Raw genomic sequence first — 22986 nt, 5'->3', positions numbered from 1 at the left:
TCCCTTCAGGGAACTTGCAGATAATCCTTTTTCCAATCCTTCTTGAAGGAAGGATAGAATCCTAGGAATCTTAACCTTGTCCCAAGGGAATCCTTTAGATTCACACCAACAGATATATTTTTTCCAAATTTTGTGGTAAATCTTTCTAGTTACAGGCTTTCTGGCCTGAACAAGAGTATCGATAACAGAATCTGAGAATCCTCGCTTCGATAAGATCAAGCGTTCAATCTCCAAGCAGTCAGCTGGAGTGAAACCAGATTCGGATGTTCGAACGGACCCTGAACAAGAAGGTCTCGTCTCAAAGGTAGCTTCCAAGGAGGAGCCGATGACATATTCACCAGATCTGCGTACCAAGTCCTGCGTGGCCACGCAGGAGCTATCAAGATCACCGACGCCCTCTCCTGATTGATCCTGGCTACCAGCCTGGGGATGAGAGGAAACGGCGGGAACACATAAGCTAGTTTGAAGGTCCAAGGTGCTACTAGTGCATCCACTAGAGCCGCCTTGGGATCCCTGGATCTGGACCCGTAGCAAGGAACTTTGAAGTTCTGACGAGAGGCCATCAGATCCATGTCTGGAATGCCCCACAGCTGAGTGACTTGGGCAAAGATTTCCGGATGGAGTTCCCACTCCCCCGGATGCAATGTCTGACGACTCAGAAAATCCGCTTCCCAATTTTCCACTCCTGGGATGTGGATAGCAGACAGGTGGCAGGAGTGAGACTCCGCCCATAGAATGATTTTGGTCACTTCTTCCATCGTCAGGGAACTCCTTGTTCCCCCCTGATGGTTGATGTACGCAACAGTTGTCATGTTGTCTGATTGAAACCGTATGAACTTGGCCCTCGCTAGCTGAGGCCAAGCCTTGAGAGCATTGAATATCGCTCTCAGTTCCAGAATATTTATCGGTAGAAGAGATTCTTCCCGAGACCAAAGACCCTGAGCTTTCAGGGATCCCCAGACCGCGCCCCAGCCCATCAGACTGGCGTCGGTCGTGACAATGACCCACTCTGGTCTGCGGAATGTCATCCCTCGTGACAGGTTGTCCAGGGACAGCCACCAACGGAGTGAGTCTCTGGTCCTCTGATTTACTTGTATCTTCGGAGACAAGTCTGAATAGTCCCCATTCCACTGACTGAGCATGCACAGTTGTAATGGTCTTAGATGAATGCGTGCAAAAGGAACTATGTCCATTGCCGCTACCATCAACCCGATCACTTCCATGCACTGAGCTATGGAAGGAAGAGGAACGGAATGGAGTATCCGACAAGAGTCTAGAAGTTTTGTTTTTCTGGCCTCTGTCAGAAAAATCCTCATTTCTAAGGAGTCTATTATTGTTCCCAAGAAGGGAACCCTTGTTGACGGAGATAGAGAACTCTTTTCCACGTTCACTTTCCATCCGTGAGATCTGAGAAAGGCCAGGACAATGTCCGTGTGAGCCTTTGCTTGAGGAAGGGACGACGCTTGAATCAGAATGTCGTCCAAGTAAGGTACTACAGCAATGCCCCTTGGTCTTAGCACAGCTAGAAGGGACCCTAGTACCTTTGTGAAAATCCTTGGAGCAGTGGCTAATCCGAAAGGAAGCGCCACGAACTGGTAATGTTTGTCCAGGAATGCGAACCTCAGGAACCGATGATGTTCCTTGTGGATAGGAATATGTAGATACGCATCCTTTAAATCCACCGTGGTCATGAATTGACCTTCCTGGATGGAAGGAAGAATAGTTCGAATGGTTTCCATCTTGAACGATGGAACCTTGAGAAACTTGTTTAAGATCTTGAGATCTAAGATTGGTCTGAACGTTCCCTCCTTTTTGGGAACTATAAACAGATTGGAGTAGAACCCCATCCCTTGTTCTCTTAATGGAACGGGATGAATCACTCCCATTTTTAACAGGTCTTCTACACAATGTAAGAATGCCTGTCTTTTTATGTGGTCTGAAGACAACTGAGACCTGTGGAACCTCCCCCTTGGGGGAAGTCCCTTGAATTCCAGAAGATAACCTTGGGAGACTATTTCTAGCGCCCAAGGATCCAGAACATCTCTTGCCCAAGCCTGAGCGAAGAGAGAGAGTCTGCCCCCCACCAGATCCGGTCCCGGATCGGGGGCCAACATTTCATGCTGTCTTGGTAGCAGTGGCAGGTTTCTTGGCCTGCTTTCCCTTGTTCCAGCCTTGCATTGGTCTCCAAGCTGGCTTGGCTTGAGAAGTATTACCCTCTTGCTTAGAGGACGTAGCACTTTGGGCTGGTCCGTTTCTACGAAAGGGACGAAAATTAGGTTTATTTTTTGCCTTGAAAGGCCGATCCTGAGGAAGGGCGTGGCCCTTACCCCCAGTGATATCTTTCAAGTCAGGGCCAAACAGCGTTTTCCCCTTGAAGGGAATGTTAAGTAGCTTGTTCTTGGAAGACGCATCAGCCGACCAAGATTTCAACCAAAGCGCTCTGCGCGCCACAATAGCAAACCCAGAATTCTTAGCCGCTAACCTAGCCAATTGCAAAGTGGCGTCTAGGGTGAAAGAATTAGCCAATTTGAGAGCATTGATTCTGTCCATAATCTCCTCATAAGGAGGAGAATCACTGTCGACCGCCTTTATCAGCTCATCGAACCAGAAACATGCGGCTGTAGCGACAGGGACAATGCATGAAATTGGTTGTAGAAGGTAACCCTGCTGAACAAACATCTTTTTAAGCAAACCTTCTAATTTTTTATCCATAGGATCTTTGAAAGCACAACTATCCTCTATGGGTATAGTGGTGCGTTTGTTTAAAGTGGAAACCGCTCCCTCGACCTTGGGGACTGTCTGCCATAAGTCCTTTCTGGGGTCGACCATAGGAAACAATTTTTTAAATATGGGGGGAGGGACGAAAGGAATACCGGGCCTTTCCCATTCTTTATTAACAATGTCCGCCACCCGCTTGGGTATAGGAAAAGCTTCTGGGAGCCCCGGCACCTCTAGGAACTTGTCCATTTTACATAGTTTCTCTGGGATGACCAACTTGTCACAATCATCCAGAGTGGATAATACCTCCTTAAGCAGAATGCGGAGATGTTCCAACTTAAATTTAAATGCAATCACATCAGGTTCAGCTTGTTGAGAAATGTTCCCTGAATCAGTAATTTCTCCCTCAGACAAAACCTCCCTGGCCCCATCAGACTGAGTTAGGGGCCCTTCAGAAATATTAATATCAGCGTCGTCATGCTCTTCAGTATCTAAAACAGAGCAGTCGCGCTTACGCTGATAAGTGTTCATTTTGGCTAAAATGTTTTTGACAGAATTATCCATTACAGCCGTTAATTGTTGCATAGTAAGGAGTATTGGCGCGCTAGATGTACTAGGGGCCTCCTGAGTGGGCAAGACTCGTGTAGACGAAGGAGGGAATGATGCAGTACCATGCTTACTCCCCTCACTTGAGGAATCATCTTGGGCATCATTGTCATTGTCACATAAAACAGAATTTATGTTTACCTGATAAATTTCTTTCTCCAACGGTGTGTCCGGTCCACGGCGTCATCCTTACTTGTGGGATATTCTCTTCCCCAACAGGAAATGGCAAAGAGCCCAGCAAAGCTGGACACATGATCCCTCCTAGGCTCCGCCTACCCCAGTCATTCGACCGACGTTAAGGAGGAATAATAGCATAGGAGAAACCATATGGTACCGTGGTGACTGTAGTTAAAGAAAATAAATTATCAGACCTGATTAAAAAACCAGGGCGGGCCGTGGACCGGACACACCGTTGGAGAAAGAAATTTATCAGGTAAACATAAATTCTGTTTTCTCCAACATAGGTGTGTCCGGTCCACGGCGTCATCCTTACTTGTGGGAACCAATACCAAAGCTTTAGGACACGGATGAAGGGAGGGAGCAAATCAGGTCACCTAAATGGAAGGCACCACGGCTTGCAAAACCTTTCTCCCAAAAATAGCCTCAGAAGAAGCAAAAGTATCAAACTTGTAAAATTTGGTAAAAGTGTGCAGTGAAGACCAAGTCGCTGCCCTACATATCTGATCAACAGAAGCCTCGTTCTTGAAGGCCCATGTGGAAGCCACAGCCCTAGTGGAATGAGCCGTGATTCTTTCGGGAGGCTGCCGTCCGGCAGTCTCGTAAGCCAATCTGATGATGCTTTTAATCCAAAAAGAGAGAGAGGTAGAAGTTGCTTTTTGACCTCTCCTTTTACCTGAATAAACAACAAACAGGGAAGATGTTTGTCTAAAATCCTTTGTAGCATCTAAATAGAATTTTAGAGCGCGAACAACATCCAAATTGTGCAACAAGCGTTCCTTCTTTGAAACTGGTTTCGGACACAGAGAAGGTACGATAATCTCCTGGTTAATGTTTTTGTTAGAAACAACTTTTGGAAGAAAACCAGGTTTAGTACGTAAAACCACCTTATCTGCATGGAACACCAGATAAGGAGGAGAACACTGCAGAGCAGATAATTCTGAAACTCTTCTAGCAGAAGAAATTGCAACTAAAAACAAAACTTTCCAAGATAATAACTTAATATCAACGGAATGTAAGGGTTCAAACGGAACCCCCTGAAGAACTGAAAGAACTAAATTGAGACTCCAAGGAGGAGTCAAAGGTTTGTAAACAGGCTTGATTCTAACCAGAGCCTGAACAAAGGCTTGAACATCTGGCACAGCTGCCAGTTTTTTGTGAAGTAACACCGACAAGGCAGAAATCTGTCCCTTCAGGGAACTTGCCGATAATCCTTTTTCCAATCCTTCTTGAAGGAAGGATAGAATCCTAGGAATCTTAACCTTGTCCCAAGGGAATCCTTTAGATTCACACCAACAGATATATTTTTTCCAAATTTTGTGGTAAATCTTTCTAGTTACAGGCTTTCTGGCCTGAACAAGAGTATCGATAACAGAATCTGAGAAACCTCGCTTCGATAAAATCAAGCGTTCAATCTCCAAGCAGTCAGCTGGAGTGAAACCAGATTCGGATGTTCGAACGGACCCTGAACAAGAAGGTCTCGTCTCAAAGGTAGCTTCCAAGGTGGAGCCGATGACATATTCACCAGATCTGCATACCAAGTCCTGCGTGGCCACGCAGGAGCTATCAAGATCACCGACGCCCTCTCCTGATTGATCCTGGCTACCAGCCTGGGGATGAGAGGAAACGGCGGGAACACATAAGCTAGTTTGAAGGTCCAAGGTGCTACTAGTGCATCCACTAGAGCCGCCTTGGGATCCCTGGATCTGGACCCGTAGCAAGGAACTTTGAAGTTCTGACGAGAGGCCATCAGATCCATGTCTGGAATGCCCCAAAGTTGCGTGACTTGGGCAAAGATTTCCGGATGGAGTTCCCACTCCCCCGGATGCAATGTCTGACGACTCAGAAAATCCGCTTCCCAATTTTCCACTCCCGGGATGTGGATAGCAGACAGGTGGCAGGAGTGAGACTCCGCCCATAGAATAATCTTGGTCACTTCTTCCATCGCTAGGGAACTCCTTGTTCCCCCCTGATGGTTGATGTACGCAACAGTCGTCATGTTGTCTGATTGAAACCGTATGAACTTGGTCCTCGCTAGCTGAGGCCAAGCCTTGAGAGCATTGAATATCGCTCTCAGTTCCAGAATATTTATCGGTAGAAGAGATTCTTCCCGAGACCAAAGACCCTGAGCTTTCAGGGATCCCCAGACCGCGCCCCAGCCCATCAGACTGGCGTCGGTCGTGACAATGACCCACTCTGGTCTGTGGAATGTCATCCCTCGTGACAGGTTGTCCAGGGACAGCCACCAACGGAGTGAGTCTCTGGTCCTCTGATTTACTTGTATCTTTGGAGACAAGTCTGTATAGTCCCCATTCCACTGACTGAGCATGCACAGTTGTAATGGTCTTAGATGAATGCGCGCAAAAGGAACTATGTCCATTGCCGCTACCATCAACCCGATCACTTCCATGCACTGAGCTACGGAAGGAAGAGGAACGGAATGAAGTATTCGACAAGAGTCCAGAAGCTTTGTCTTTCTGGCCTCTGTTAGAAAAATCCTCATTTCTGAGGAGTCTATAATTGTTCCCAAGAAGGGAACCCTTGTTGACGGGGATAGAGAACTCTTTTCCACGTTCACTTTCCAGCCGTGCGATCTGAGAAAGGCCAGGACGATGTCCGTGTGAGCCTTTGCTCGAGGGAGGGACGACGCTTGAATCAGAATGTCGTCCAGGTAAGGTACTACTGCAATGCCCCTTGGTCTTAGCACAGCTAGAAGGGACCCTAGTACCTTTGTGAAAATCCTTGGAGCAGTGGCTAATCCGAAAGGAAGCGCCACGAACTGGTAATGTTTGTCCAGGAATGTAAACCTTAGGAACCGATGATGTTCCTTGTGGATAGGAATATGTAGATACGCATCCTTTAAATCCACCGTGGTCATGAATTGACCTTCCTGGATGGAAGGAAGGATAGTTCGAATGGTTTCCATCTTGAAAGATGGGACCTTGAGAAATTTGTTTAAGATCTTGAGATCTAGGATTGGTCTGAATGTTCCCTCTTTTTTGGGAACTATGAACAGATTGGAGTAGAACCCCATCCCTTGTTCTCTCAATGGAACAGGATGAATCACTCCCATTTTTAACAGGTCTTCTACACAATGTAAGAACGCCTGTCTTTTTATGTGGTCTGAAGACAACTGAGACCTGTGGAACCTTCCCCTTGGGGGAAGTCCCTTGAATTCCAGAAGATAACCCTGGGAGACTATTTCTAGCGCCCAAGGATCCAGAACATCTCTTGCCCAAGCCTGAGCGAAGAGAGAGAGTCTGCCCCCCACCAGATCCGGTCCCGGATCGGGGGCCGATATTTCATGCTGTCTTGGTAGCAGTGGCAGGTTTCTTTGCCTGCTTTCCCTTGTTCCAGCCTTGCATTGGTCTCCAAGCTGGCTTGGCCTGAGAAGTATTACCCTCTTGCTTAGAGGACGTAGCACCTTGGGCTGGTCCGTTTTTACGAAAGGGACGAAAATTAGGTCTATTTTTTGCCTTGAAAGGCCGATCCTGAGGAAGGGCATGACCCTTACCCCCAGTGATATCAGAGATAATCTCTTTCAAGTCAGGACCAAACAGCGTTTTCCCCTTGAAAGGAATGTTTAGTAGCTTGTTCTTGGAAGACGCATCAGCCGACCAAGATTTCAACCAAAGCGCTCTGCGCGCCACAATAGCAAACCCAGAATTCTTAGCCGCTAACTTAGCCAATTGCAAAGAGGCGTCTAGAGTGAAAGAATTAGCCAATTTGAGAGCATTGACTCTGTCCATAATCTCCTCATAAGGAGGAGAGTCACTATCGAGCACCTTAATCAGTTCATCAAACCAGAAATATGCGGCTGTAGTGACAGGGACAATGCATGAAATGGGTTGTAGAAGGTAACCCTGCTGAACAAACATCTTTTTAAGCAAACCTTCTAATTTTTTATCCATAGGATCTTTGAAAGCACAACTATCCTCTATGGGAATAGTGGTGCGTTTGTTTAAAGTAGAAACCGCTCCCTCGACCTTGGGGACTGACTGCCATAAGTCCTTTCTGGGGTCGACCATAGGAAACAATTTTTTAAATATGGGGGGAGGGACGAAAGGAATACCGGGCCTTTCCCATTCTTTATTAACAATGTCCGCCACCCGCTTGGGTATAGGAAAAGCTTCTGGGAGCCCCGGCACCTCTAGGAACTTGTCCATTTTACATAGTTTCTCTGGGATGACCAAATTTTCACAATCATCCAGAGTGGATAATACCTCCTTAAGCAAAATGCGGAGATGTTCCAATTTAAATTTAAAAGTAATCACATCAGATTCAGCCTGCTGAGAAATGTTCCCTAAATCAGTAATTTCTCCCTCAGACAAAACCTCCCTGGCTCCCTCAGATTGGGTTAGGGGCCCTTCAGAGATATTAATATCAGCGTCGTCATGCTCTTCAGTAACTAAAACAGAGCATCCACGCTTACGCTGACAAGGGTTCATTTTGGCTAAAATGTTTTTGACAGAATTATCCATTACAGCCGTTAATTGTTGCATAGTAAGGAGTATTGGCGCGCTAGATGTACTAGGGGCCTCCTGAGTGGGCAAGACTCGTGTAGACGAAGGAGGGAATGATGCAGTACCATGCTTACTCCCCTCACTTGAGGAATCATCTTGGGCATCATTGTCATTATCACATAAATCACATTTATTTAAATGAATAGGAATTCTGGCTTCCCCACATTCAGAACCCAGTCTATCTGGTAGTTCAGACATGTTAAACAGGCATAAACTTGATAAGAAAGTACAAAAAACGTTTTGAAATAAAACCGTTACTGTCACTTTAAATTTTAAACTGAACACACTTTATTACTGCAATTGCGAAAAAACATGAAGGAATTGTTCAAAATTCACCAAACTTTCACCACAGTGTCTTAAAGCCTTGAAAATATTGCACACCAATTTTGGAAGCTTTAACCCTTAAAATAACGGAACCGGAGCCGTTTTAAGCTTTAACCCCTTTACAGTCCCTGGTATCTGCTTTGCTGAGACCCAACCAAACCCAAGGGGAATACGATACCAAATGATGCCTTCAGAAGTCTTTTATAAGTATCAGAGCTCCTCTCACATGCGACTGCATGCCATGCCTCTCAAAAACAAGTGCGCAACACCGGCGCGAAAATGAGACTCTGCCTATGCTTTGGGAAAGCCCCTAAAGAATAAGGTGTCTAAAACAGTGCCTGCCGATATTATTATATCAAAATACCCAGAATAAATGATTCCTCAAGGCTAAATAAGTGTTAATATCAATCGATTTAGCCCAAAAAATGTCTACAGTCTAAATAAGCCCTTGTGAAGCCCTTATTTACAATCGTAATAAACATGGCTTACCGGATCCCATAGGGAAAATGACAGCTTCCAGCATTACATCGTCTTGTTAGAATGTGTCATACCTCAAGCAGCAAAGGACTGCAAACTGTTCCCCCAACTGAAGTTAATGCTCTCAACAGTCCTGTGTGGAACAGCCATGGATTTTAGTTACGGTTGCTAAAATCATTTTCCTCATACAAACAGAATTCTTCATCTCTTTTCTGTTTCTGAGTAAATAGTACGTACCAGCACTATTTGAAAATAACAAACTCTTGATTGAATAATGAAAAACTACAGTTAAACACTAAAAAACTCTAAGCCATCTCCGTGGAGATGTTGCCTGTACAACGGCAAAGAGAATGACTGGGGTAGGCGGAGCCTAGGAGGGATCATGTGTCCAGCTTTGCTGGGCTCTTTGCCATTTCCTGTTGGGGAAGAGAATATCCCACAAGTAAGGATGACGCCGTGGACCGGACACACCTATGTTGGAGAAATCACATTTATTTAAATGAATAGGAATTCTGGCTTCCCCACATTCAGAACACAGTCTATCTGGTAGTTCAGACATGTTAAACAGGCATAAACTTGATAACAAGTACAAAAAACGTTTTAAAATAAAACCGTTACTGTCACTTTAAATTTTAAACTGAACACACTTTATTACTGCAAATGCGAAAAAACATGAAGGAATTGTTCAAAATTTACCAAATTTTCACCACAGTGTCTTAAAGCCTTAAAAGTATTGCACACCAAATTTGGAAGCTTTAACCCTTAAAATAAACTTTAACCCCTTTACAGTCCCTGGTATCTGCTTTGCTGAGACCCAACCAAGCCCCAAGGGGAATACGATACCAAATGACGCCTTCAGAAAGTCTTTTCTAAGTATCAGAGCTCCTCTCACATGCGACTGCATGCCATGCCTCTCAAAAACAAGTGCGCAACACCGGCGCGAAAATGAGGCTCTGCCTATGCTTTGGGAAAGCCCCTAAAGAATAAGGTGTCTAAAACAGTGCCTGCCGATATTATTATATCAAAATACCCAGATAAAATGATTCCTCAAGGCTAAATATGTGTTAATAATCAATCGATTTAGCCCAAAAAAAGTCTACAGTCTTAATAAGCCCTTTTTGAAGCCCTTATTTACAATCGTAATAAACATGGCTTACCGGATCCCAGAGGGAAAATGACAGCTTCCAGCATTACATCGTCTTGTTAGAATGTGTCATACCTCAAGCAGCAAGAGACTGCTCACTGTTCCCCCAACTGAAGTTAATTGCTCTCAACAGTCCTGTGTGGAACAGCCATGGATTTTAGTGACGGTTGCTAAAATCATTTTCCTCATACAAACAGAAATCTTCATCTCTTTTCTGTTTCTGAGTAAATAGTACATACCAGCACTATTTCAAAATAACAAACTCTTGATTGAATAATAAAAACTACAGTTAAACACTAAAAAACTCTAAGCCATCTCCGTGGAGATGTTGCCTGTACAACGGCAAAGAGAATGACTGGGGTAGGCGGAGCCTAGGAGGGATCATGTGACCAGCTTTGCTGGGCTCTTTGCCATTTCCTGTTGGGGAAGAGAATATCCCACAAGTAAGGATGACGCCGTGGACCGGACACACCTATGTTGGAGAAATAGAGATTTCTTAAATTTTTCGATTTTAATAGGAAGGAACTTAATTATGAAAAAATGGATTTTAAGAAAAAGTCCTAATATTCCAGAATTTGTGGAAAAAATTTATACTTTGTTAATATTGGAACAATGTGCGATAGAACCTGGAAAGGAAAATAAAATAAAATATTATTTTAAGAAGTGGGGAGATATGATCAAATCATACTCAATAGACATACAGAAAATAATAATCCAGCCCTTCCATCATTTTATATATGTTCACGAAGAAATGTTAAGAGGTGATCTTCCTCAATTCTGAGCTTATTTGAAAGTTTAAAGCAGTGGCCGGGGGGGGGGGGGATATATGGTTTTGTTGGTTTTTTTTGTTTTGTTTTTCTTCAGATTCCCTGTATTGCTTCTGTCCGTCAACATAGAGACATTGATTCTCAAATCAATTAAGCTAAAGAGTGAATTATAAACTCCAATCTATGGAGGGCTATGTAAATTTGTCTATTTTTTTATGTGGAGGGTATATTATTTTTATGCTTCAATTAGTTATTTTGTCGGGTCTCCTGTGTACTGTATAAAAAGGAAAAGCTCAACAGTGGGTTATGAAGCGATATATATATTTGCTTTTGATTGGTGTTTTTTTCATGTTTGTTCTTTCTTTCTTCTTCTGTGAATTATGTATTGCCTTTGTAAGGCAATCAAGTGTACTGTGATCACACTGTTGAAATAATAAATAAAATAAACTTAAAAAAAAAAAAAAACATGATTAAAGTCCCCCACTGCTCAATAACCCCCCTCAGGAGATATTAACCCTTGATTCCATAAAGATAAAGGAGTCCCACTGAGACCCTGTCTTCTATCATTCACATTACATTCCCACAATGAAAAGAAAATGAAACTATCTTACCGGAATCTATGCCGTGGAACAGTAACACGGTCCTTCAAGTTTGACAGATAGTAGCATTACTTCTGACATGGACTTGAGTGAAGAAAGCAGGCAGCGAAACTCGTCAACGCTGATTGCTAAGGAGCTGTTAATATGAGTCGGGATGGTTTTGCAGAAAGACTCTTCCTGCATCTCCGGACTCTAACTTTCACCCATGCTCTCACTGAGAGGCTGACAGGACTACTTAAAAGTCCAATCCAGTACTACCCTCCATAAGAGACTACTCCGTAATCTTCTGATACTTCTATGCCAACCTCCTGTGACAAAAGGCAAAGAATGACTGGGGGATGAGGGAAGTGGGGGAGGTATTTAAGCCTTTGGCTAGGGTGTCTTTGCCTCCTCCTGGTGGCCAGGTTCTGTATTTCCCAAAAGTAATGAATGCTGCTGTGGACTCTCCCCGTTTTAAGAAGAAAATAAACTATAAAACATTTTTATAAAAAGACACAAAATATAGATGTGAAACTTGAACAAAAACATATTTATGAAATGTTTATTGAATGCCACTTAAAGACAAAGTTTCTGTGAAGTTTTTGCTATTTTCCAGATAACTTGTTACATCAGGACATATTGGTCTATGTCCCTTTAAGATAATAATGCCTACTCTCTAGTATAATAGGGGGTCAACAGCCTGTAAGTCTAGTTATAAATGACTGCTGGAAAAGTTTTACTAAAATACACATGGAAATTGCAATGCAGTAAGAGTAACATTCACAATTGAATTCCACAACATGACAGCTATTTAAAGGCAATAGGCAACAGAATTTACTGTATGAGTCTCACAGGACAAAGCATATAACATTTCTATGTTTATTTTGTTCTATAGCAGCAGTTTATAACGTTCACATCTCTTTGGTTTCTGCTGATCAAAACAGACATAAAATGAGATAATGATACTAAATGTCCCATTGAGTAAAATGTCTGGTAAATCTGCCTTTAAATGCCTTACGTACAGTACAAATTCATTTATTTAGGTTGGCTTGACAGTACATTTTGCATAGAAGGTTAATTTATTTAAAAATTATTACAATTATTTTAGTAATTTTTAGCATGTCACTTAGGGCCCAATGCTTAAAGGTTTATCAGATCAGCAAAAAATGCTCATTTCAGTTTCGGCATCTCGAAATCAGTCCACTAAATGTTATAAAAAAAGTGAGCAGACCCATGCTATCCAGACGAGTGGCGATGTACCTTAAAGGAATACTAAACCCAAATAATGAACCAAAATGAGCCGGCAACTAAGCTTTAAATTCCTCCTGCTTTTTAAAGAAAGATAGCAAGAGAATAAAGAAAAAATGATAATAGGAGTAAATTAGAAAGTTGCTTAAAATTGCATGCTCTGTCTGAATCATGAAAGAAAACAATTTGAGTTTAGTATCCCTTTAAACAGAATAGTTTAGGGTTCCATGGCTTTTTCAGCATTCCAACCACAAGGCCAACATGTTTTCATAGCATGTTTACATAAACTATAATGTGCATTCAGTAAATATACAAATGGTTTCTGTTTAGTAAGAGTACAAATAATAGATATGCAAACTAAGTTTAACTGTACATTTATAGATTTCTTACAATTGCTTATCTCACCACTGAAATGCTGACAAGTTCACTAAACTGGCAGATATTGTTTAAAACATTAGAAATACCCAGTTATACTTTTCCATTATAATACAGGTTACTCCCATGAAACTCCGATTGAACATCTATCTATTTGCTATGTACACGATCACCATTATTAATAAAGACAAGAATAAACCTTAATAACAAACCTATATGAGCTGAAGGATTATGGGTACATTGTACATATATGTATATAGTTTTATGTATGTATTTTACTGTATAATAGTATGGTGTGTATGTTTTTTAAGGTAAGTTTGTTATTTAAAAAAATGTGTTTTTAATTTTTTGGCGTGTATTTTCTTTTTAGGAACAAGATTTTGTTTACATGTTATTAATACCCCATAGAAAACCTTAACCACCGCTTTCTCATTTTACAATAGCACCTAATGTGTTTTTAAAAACAGATGTCTTTTTTTAACATTGTAATCACACTGTACCAAATGTGTTATTAAAATAAAATACATTTGGTACAGTGTGAACCCAATATTAAAATGATATCAAAGTAAGTTCACTCTGTACAAACGTGTTATTACTAAATAAAACATTTATCCAACCCCACACCTATACCCCTGGACCTTCTACAGCAATTAAATACTTACTGTAACCCCAATGCAGTATTCCCTAGCTAAACCCACTCATATACCCCTGGACCCCTACTGCGAATAAATCCTAACTGTAACCCCCAATGCAGTATGTCCTATTCACCCCAATCATATACCCCTGGACCCCATACTACAGTAAAATCCTATCTGTAACCACCAATGTAGCATGTCCTATATAACCCCACTCCTGTACCCTGGACCTTCTACAGCAATTAAATCCTAAATGCATGACCCCCCCCCCATGCAGTATGTCCTATCCAACTCCACTCCTATACCCCTGGACCTTCTACAGCAATTCAATCCTAACTGTAGCCCCCAATGCAGTATTCCCTAACTATCCCCACTCATATACCCCCCGGACCCCATACTACAATTAAATCCTAACTGTAACCCCAATGCTGTATGCCCTATTCAACCCCACTCATATTCCTCTAGACCGTCTACTGCAATCAAATACTATTTTTAGCCCCCAATGCAGTATACCCTATTCACCCCCACTCCTATACCCCCAGACCCCATACTAAAATTAAATCCTATCTGTAACCACCAATGCAGTATGTCCTATCCAACCCCACTCTTATACCCCTAGACCTTCTACAGAAATTAAATCCTAACTGAAGCCCCCAATGCAGTATGCCCTATCCAACTAAACTCATATACCCCTGGACCCCATACTGCAATTGAATCCTAACTGTAACTCCCAGTGCAGTATGTCCTATCCATCCCCACCCCCTTTACCATTACTGCAATTACATCCTAACTGTGACCCCTTAATATAGTATGATCTATCCACACTATACCTCTGGACCCCCTACTGCAATAAAATCCTAATTATTTTTTGTCTGTGTATCACTGAAAGCTATTCTTGAGCATTTAGCACTTGTACTTGTGTAAGACACCTGATATGCATTATTGTTGCCATTAACATAAACACTAAATACTTGTGAACAATGGGGGAGAAAAGACATTTTAACTGTTAATTGTATTTATATAAAAATGTAGCCAGAATCTACAAACCTTCAGACGTTTTTCCAAAAACTTTGAGCCTCCATCAGCTCCATACGCAAATTCATATGGAAAACTCCAGTCACGGACAAGAAAAATCAGAGACTGAAAAGATGGGACAAAATAAACACAGGGGTGAGTAAATCATTTCTTCAATTCTCTACATTTGTTAATGTCCTAGCTACGTGCTGCACACTCTGGCAACCAATGGGTTAAATTTACAAACACACCTGATGTAACTGGAAAGCTTGTGAAGTTCATTTTATTTTTAAACAACCATATTCCTTTACTTCAAATGCTGCTAGCTATTTATACTCTAATATTGACAGAATGTTAAAGTACAGGTGGCCCTCGGTTTACAAAGGTTCAATTTACACCGTTTCAGAATAACAACCTTTTTTTCCAGTCATGTGACTGCTATTGAAAAGCATTGAGAAGAAGTGTATTTATTAAAATAGCCAGTAGGTGGAGCTGTCCGCTTGCGTTGCAGCAAAGCCAAGCAAGCTGACATTAATCAGTTTAACCAGACCTGAGCTATCGAGCAGATTTCAAAGGAACAAGATCTTCCTGTCTATAAATCAGTACAGATTGGAATGCATAGAAAGAACTGTTTGCAGAAAAATGCAAGTGAAGTCTCTGTTGTGTGATTATTTTATTAGGTTTATAATGCTGTTTAGCAAATGTTTTTGTTCATTTAACGTAGTTTAATTATATATTCTGTGTTGTGTGATTATTTTATTAGGTTTATAATGCTGTTTAGCATTTAAAATCTTCATTTCAAAGCTTTAAAAATAATGTATTAGGTGTATGACAATTTCGAGAGGGGCCTTGAACCTATCTCCCTCACTTCCCATTGACTTACATTATAAACTGGGTTTCAATTTACAACGGTTTTGATTTACAACCATTCCTTCTGGAACCTAAACTGAGGGCTACCTGGGTATTCTCTTTATATTTCTTAAAGAAACATACATATCTTGCTCCATGTGAATTTGAAATACATTTACAAATGTTTTTGAAACAGAAAAAATGCTTCTGTTAAATGTTATCAGCTACAATGAAGTGCTAAGCAGCTGTAGATACTGCTGTATGCTACGTGCATGAACATATGCCTTCCGTGGTCGTGGCCTCATGTAACCCAACGACTGTTGGCAGTTCACACCTAAAATGGGATATAAATGTGCTTATATGCTGTTTATGATCGTAACTAAGCATGTCACATGCACGTTAAAATTATTGCACTTTTGCTAGAAGCATTTATACAAACTCATGAATATTGCAAAAATGTTGGTAATTTATATCCATTTAGATTTGTATACTTAACATTACTCATTGCAGTACATTTAAATAAACACAAAGGTAAAGGAGAAGTAAACACATAAAATTTAAATATATGTTCAATAAGTAGTAAACATTTATAGTATACTTTTATTATATATTTTGCCTCCTCTTCCTGTAATTTAAGTCTGTAAATTGTGGGTTTTCCATACTGAAAATTTGAAGTACACTAGCAGACTTTACAAACCTAGCCCTGGTACATATTGGTGTCTAACTATCCTCAGTAGGAAACACTATAGATTTTCCTAACAAAATGACAGTAACAAGCCTTTTCGACTCCAGTTACAAGTCCAGAATGGCTCCTCCAAATAAGGCAAATGGTAAGAAGAAAAACTATTACAGTAAACAAGGTGTCAATGCATTTCAGAATTATTCGCACCCACATAGTATGTTAATTTATTGCAAGACTGTAGAAAAAAATACTGTTCCTTTAAAGAGACATTCATATACAAAGAGAAAATGAACTTTTGTTTGCATATATCAGTGTTTAACACCTGCAAAGGGGTTAAAAACAGCTGAAATCATCTGCAGAGCAGCAGTGAACTTCTGGTCCATAGCTCACCACAGCCAGTGGGCCAGTAATGAGAGGCACATGGGCCTAGCCACCAATCACAAGCCAGGAATGGAGTGTAGTGTGGCTCTAGAGTTGCCTTTGACTAGGTACATAGTTATACACAAGCAGCAATACAATAATACAATGCAGTAACACATTATTAAAACAATTTTAGGTCCCTAATACATTCTAAATATGCACTTTCTGTTTTCAATAACGGACACAAGAACAAGCTGGTGATGTTCTTGCACAATCTTCCAAAGGAACATTATAAAAAGTACTTCAGGGAATACCCAGGGCTAGGAAAGGAAATGTTGCAGAAAGTAACTTGCAGTTTGCTTCAGTGCACTACTGAATGCTGTCTATTATCTTATTTACCAACAGCCAAACTAGACGGCTTTGGTCCCAGGGACACCTGCGTGGCTGATATTATAATGCAGCTTTGCCAACCCACAGCAGGAGTGGGTTATATATTCTCTAACAGGCCTCCTATATCAGTTGGCAAACACCTCATGCTAGAGGTTACATCACTGAGATGGAAGAAACCAAATGGGAGGGAGACTGAAAAACCTCCTAAAGAAATGTGCCAAAGATAGAATTCAGGATAAGGACAGGGTTTCAATATCTAAAAATCATAGCGAGGCTGAGGCGCCCCATAGCTTGTGGTCCCTGAGCAGAAAAGGGATTAATCACCATCCATGATTTTATAACTATCAACATATTAACGGCTGTAGAAAAGAAAGGTGAAACACAGCGCAACCCGCGATTCTCCAGTAAAAGCTGAGATTTATTCAGTGACACTGCTACAAGAATTGCACTTACAAGATTCAGTAAAACCTGTCTCCGTTATGTGACGGTCAGTCCGATTCCCGTTATGTGACCGTTGCAAAACCCTCCTTTCCCAGATGCTTGGATCACAAGCTGATGAAGTTTCTGCGTCTCTGGCTATGTTAACGGCTGCCGATGAGCTTTTTTAGATGTTGAGTTGATCACAATCAGCCATTATTTTAATTGTCGCCAGAACGTTTTACAATATTGTCTCTGAAAAATGGCCCCATACTTAAAGGGACACTAAACCCACATTTCTTTCTTTCATAATTTAGAAAGAACATGTGTTTTAAACAAATTTCCAATTTACTTCTATTATCTAATTTGCTTAAATCCCTTGATATCCTTTGTTGAAAAGCATATCTATATAGGCTCAGTAGCTTTTTATTCCTAGCAAGCGTGGAACACCGGAGCCCCAGGACATCTCTTCTTACTTCAGAAATGACAAATCCGGCTTTCTCCAATCACGGTGTGGCCTCAGGGAATGTTTGCTCTGGGGGGGGAGCCAGATATGACTAAGGATCTAGCACAGGTCTGAAACGTTGTTTTTTTGTGTGTGGACCATGGCATAATAAAGGATTTTTTCATGCAATCTGCCAAGGCTGGAGTTCCTTTTTTTAAGAGCACACACTGGGGCAGATTACGTGTGCTGCGGTATTGCGTACAAGCGATAAGGGATATATCGCAGGTCATTGCACACATCGGAATTAGAGCACGTCTTATAAGTTGAAAGTAGATGCTCAAGCGCAATTTAATTTAAAGCATGTTGGATTATTGGGACCTTAGAGCTCTGGTTAATGGTTACTCTCGAATAAAAAGTGTCACAAAAAACACATTTCACAGTACAGTTATACTCATAATAACACTAATAATAACACTAATAAAACTTTGCAAAAAAAATATTGCAATAAAATGTTATAAGGGCTCAAAGATATGAGGTCTCAGGTGTTAGAAAAAAAGGCTGCAAAGTGCTTTTACATAGAGATACATACATATACATGTCTAAATATGTGTATGTATGTATATATACAGTCAAAATATTGGCACCCCTGCATTTCTGTCAGATAATGCACCACTTCGCCCAGAAAATTGTTGCAATTACAAATTTTTAGGCATTCTCATGTTTATTTCTTTTGTTTGTATTGGTATGACACAAAAAAAGTGGAGAAAAAAAGCCAAATCTGACACATTCCATGCAAAACTCCAAAAATAGACTGGACAAAATTATTGGCACCTTTTCAAAATTGTAAGAAATAATTGCATTCCAAGTTTGTGATGCTCCTGTAATTTGTAATTAAACTCACCTGTATCAATTAACAGGTGCCGAAAATATAGAAATCACACCGGCAACCAGTTAAAATGATGAAACATTCACTCAACCTTTCTGTTGTGTGTCTCTGTGTGCCAATCTGAGCATGGAGAAGAGAAAGAGCAACAAAGAATTGTCTGAGGATTTGAGAACAAAAATTGTGGAAAATCATGGACAATCTCAAGGTTAAAAATCCATCTCCAGTGATCTTAATGTTCCTGTGTCCACTGTGCGCAACATTGTCAAGAAGTTTACAGCCCATGGCACTGTAGCTAATATCCCTGGACGAGGAAAAAAGAGAAAAATTGATCAAAGATTGCAACAAAGGATTGTTCGAATGGTGGATAAAGAACCTCAATCAACTTCCAGACAAATTCAAGCTGACCTTCTGGCACAGGGTACACTATTTTACTACACCAATAGTAAGTGATACATAGCGCTGGTACTGTTTTTTCTTACATGGTACAAATGTGTCAGCTGCTGCTCGCACTATACGTCGCCATCTGAATGAAAAGGGACGCTATGGTAGGAGACCCAGGAGGACCCCACTGCTGAGCCAGAAACATAAAAAAGCCAGATTGGAGTTTGCCAAAACGTACCTGAGGAATCCAACATCCTTTTGGGAGAATGTGCTGTGGACAGACGAAACTAAATTACAGCTTTTTGGTAAAGCCCATGATTCTACTATTTTCAGAAAAAACATAATTTATGCTTACCTGATAAATTTATTTCTCTTGTAGTGTGTTCAGTCCACGGGTCATCCATTACTTATGGGATATATTCTCCTTCCCAACAGGAAGTTGCAAGAGGATCACCCAAGCAGAGCTGCTATATAGCTCCACCCCTCACATGTCATATCCAGTCATTCGACCGAAACAAGACGAGAAAGGAGAAACTATAGGGTGCAGTGGTGACTGGAGTTTTAATTAAAATTTAGAACTGCCTCAAAAAAAGACAGGGCGGGCCGTGGACTGAACACACTACAAGAGAAATAAATTTATCAGGTAAGCATAAATTATGTTTTCTCTTGTTAAGTGTGTTCAGTCCACGGGTCATCCATTACTTATGGGATACCAATACCAAAGCTAAAGTACACGGATGATGGGAGGGACAAGGCAGGAACATTAAACAGAAGGAACCACTGCCTGTAGAACCTTTCTCCCAAAACCAGCCTCCGAAGAAGCAAAAGTGTCAAATTTGTAAAATTTTGAAAAGGTATGAAGTGAAGACCAAGTTGCAGCCTTGCAAATCTGTTCAACAGAGGCCTCATTCTTAAAGGCCCAGGTGGAAGCCACAGCTCTAGTGGAATGAGCTGTAATTCTTTCAGGGGGCTGCTGTCCAGCAGTCTCATAGGCTAAACGTATTATGCTACGAAGCCAAAAAGAGAGAGAGGCGGCCGAAGCCTTTTGACCTCTCCTCTGTCCAGAATAAACGACAAACAGAGAAGAAGTTTGCCGAAAATCCTTAGTTGCCTGTAAGTAGAACTTCAGGGCACGGACTACGTCCAGATTATGCAAAAGACGTTCCTTCTTTGAAGAAGGGTTAGGACATAATGATGGAACAACAATCTCCTGATTGATATTCCTATTAGAAACAACCTTAGGTAAAAATCCAGGTTTAGTACGCAAAACTACCTTGTCTGAATGAAAAATCAGATAAGGAGAATCGGAATGTAAGGCAGGTAACTCAGAGACTCTTCGAGCCGAGGAAATAGCCATCAAAAACAGAACTTTCCAAGATAAAAGCTTAATATCAATGGAATGAAGGGGTTCAAACGGAACACCCTGAAGAACTTTAAGAACCAAGTTTAAGCTCCATGGAGGAGCAACAGTTTTAAACACAGGCTTAATCCTAGCCAAAGCCTGACAAAAAGCCTGAACGTCTGGATTCTCTGCCAGACGTTTGTGTAAAAGAATAGACAGAGCAGAAATCTGTCCCTTTAACGAACTAGCGGATAAACCCTTTTCTAAACCCTCTTGTAGAAAAGACAATATCCTAGGAATCCTAACCTTACTCCATGAGTAACTCTTGGATTCACACCAATGTAAATATTTACGCCATATCTTATGGTAAATTTTTCTGGTAACCGGTTTCCGAGCCTGTATCAATGTATCAATAACCGACTCCGAGAAACCACGCTTTGAGAGAATCAAACGTTCAATCTCCATGCAGTCAGCCTCAGAGAAATTAGGCTTGGATGGTTGAAAGGACCCTGAAGTAGAAGGTCCTGCCTCAGAGGCAGAGACCATGGTGGACAGGACGACATGTCCACTAGGTCTGCATACCAGGTCCTGCGTGGCCACGCAGGCGCTATCAGAATCACTGATGCTCTCTCCTGTTTGATCCTGGCAATCAGACGAGGCAGCAACGGAAACGGTGGAACAGATAAGCCATGTTGAAAATCCAAGGGGCTGCTAGTGCATCTACCAGCACTGCTCCCGTGTCCCTGGACCTGGATCCGTAACAAGGAAGCTTGGCGTTCTGGCGAGAAGCCATGAGATCCAGTTCCGGTTCGCCCCAACGAAGAATCAGTTGAGCAAATACCTCCGGGTGAAGTTCCCACTCCCCCGGGTGAAAGGTCTGGCGGCTTAGAAAGTCCGCCTCCCAGTTCTCCACGCCTGGGATGTAGATCGCTGACAGATGGCAAGAGTGAGACTCTGCCCAGCGAATTATCTTTGAGACTTCTAACATCGCTAGGGAACTCCTGGTTCCCCCTTGATGATTGATGTAAGCCACAGTCGTGATGTTGTCCGACTGAAATCTGATGAACCTCAGTGTTGCTAACTGAGGCCAAGCTAGAAGAGCAATGAATATCGCTCTTAATTCCAGAATGTTTATTGGAAGGAGTTTCTCCTCCTGAGTCCATGATCCCTGAGCCTTCAGGGAATTCCAGACTGCGCCCCAGCCTAGCAGGCTGCCATCTGTTGTTACAATCGTCCAATCTGGTCTGCGAAAAGTCATTCCCTTGGACAGATGAATCCGAGACAACCACCAGAGAAGAGAATCTCTGGTCTCCTGGTCCAGATTTAGTAAAGGGGACAGATCTGAATAATCCCCATTCCACTGACTCAGCATGCATAATTGCAGCGGACTGAGATGTAGGCGCGCAAATGGCACTATGTCCATTGCCGCGACCATTAAGCCGATTACTTCCATGCACTGAGCTACTGATGGGCTTGGAATGGAATGAAGGACACGGCAAGCATTTAGGATTTTTGATAACCTGGACTCCGTCAGGTAAATCTTCATCTCTACAGAATCTATAAGAGTCCCTAGAAAGGGAACCCTTGTGAGTGGTAACAGAGAACTTTTTTCCATGTTCACTTTCCACCCATGCAACCTCAGAAATGCTAGAACTATCTCTGTATGAGACTTTGCATTTTGAAAACTTGACGCTTGTATCAGAATGTCATCTAAGTACGGAGCCACCGATATGCCTCGCGGTCTTAGTACCGCCAGAAGCGAGCCCAGAACCTTTGTAAAAATTCTCGGGGCCGTAGCTAACCCGAAGGGAAGAGCTACAAACTGGTAATGCCTGTCTAGAAAGGCAAACCTTAGGTACCGATAATGATCTTTGTGAATCGGTATGTGAAGGTAGGCATCCTTTAAGTCCACTGTGGTCATATACTAACCCTCTTGGATCATGGGTAGGATGGTTTGAATAGTCTCCATTTTGAATGATGGAACTCTTAGGAACTTGTTTAAGATCTTTAGGTCCAAGATTGGTCTGAAGGTTCCCTCTTTCTTGGGAACCACAAACAGATTTGAGTAAAATCCTTAACCTTGTTCCGTCCGCGGAACTGGGTGGATCACCCCCATTACTAGGAGGTCTTGTACACAGTGAAGAAAAGCCTCTTTCTTTATTTGGTTTGCTGATAACCTTGAAAGATGAAATCTCCCTTGTGGAGGAGAAGCTTTGAAGTCCAGAAGGTATCTCTGAGATATAATCTCCAACGCCCAGGGATCCTGGACATCTCTTGCCCAAGCCTGGGCGAAGAGAGAAAGTCTGCCCCCCACTAGATCCGTTTCCGGATAGGGGGCCCTCTCTTCATGCTGTCTTAGGGGCAGAAGTAGGCTTTCTGGCCTGCTTGCCCTTGTTCCAGGACTGGTTGCTTTTCCAACCCTGTCTGTAACGAGCAGCAGTTCCTTCCTGTTTTGGAGCGGAGGAAGTTGATGCTGCTCCTGCCTTGAAATTACGAAAGGCACGAAAACTAGACTGTTTGGCCTTTGATTTGGCCCTGTCCTGAGGAAGGGTGTGACCCTTACCTCCAGTAATGTCAACAATAATCTCCTTCAAGCCGGGCCCGAATAAGGTTTGCCCTTTGAAAGGAATATTAAGCAATTTAGATTT

General features: G+C 41.9%; 1 protein-coding gene across 1 annotated transcript in view; it reads right to left on the bottom strand.

Moving 5' to 3' along the window:
* ATL1 (atlastin GTPase 1) overlaps positions 1–22986 on the bottom strand; it is a 343474-nt gene that overhangs the window by 171073 nt on the left and 149415 nt on the right. Inside the window, exon 7 of the mRNA XM_053697651.1 lies at positions 14620–14712. Within this exon, the coding sequence (XP_053553626.1) occupies positions 14620–14712 (93 nt within the window). The remainder of the gene's footprint in view (positions 1–14619; positions 14713–22986) is intronic.

The sequence above is a fragment of the Bombina bombina genome, chromosome 1 (assembly GCF_027579735.1).
Source record: "Bombina bombina isolate aBomBom1 chromosome 1, aBomBom1.pri, whole genome shotgun sequence".
In the NCBI taxonomy this organism is placed as follows: Eukaryota; Metazoa; Chordata; class Amphibia; order Anura; family Bombinatoridae; genus Bombina; species Bombina bombina.
This window is presented reverse-complemented; position numbering and strand designations above follow the sequence as displayed.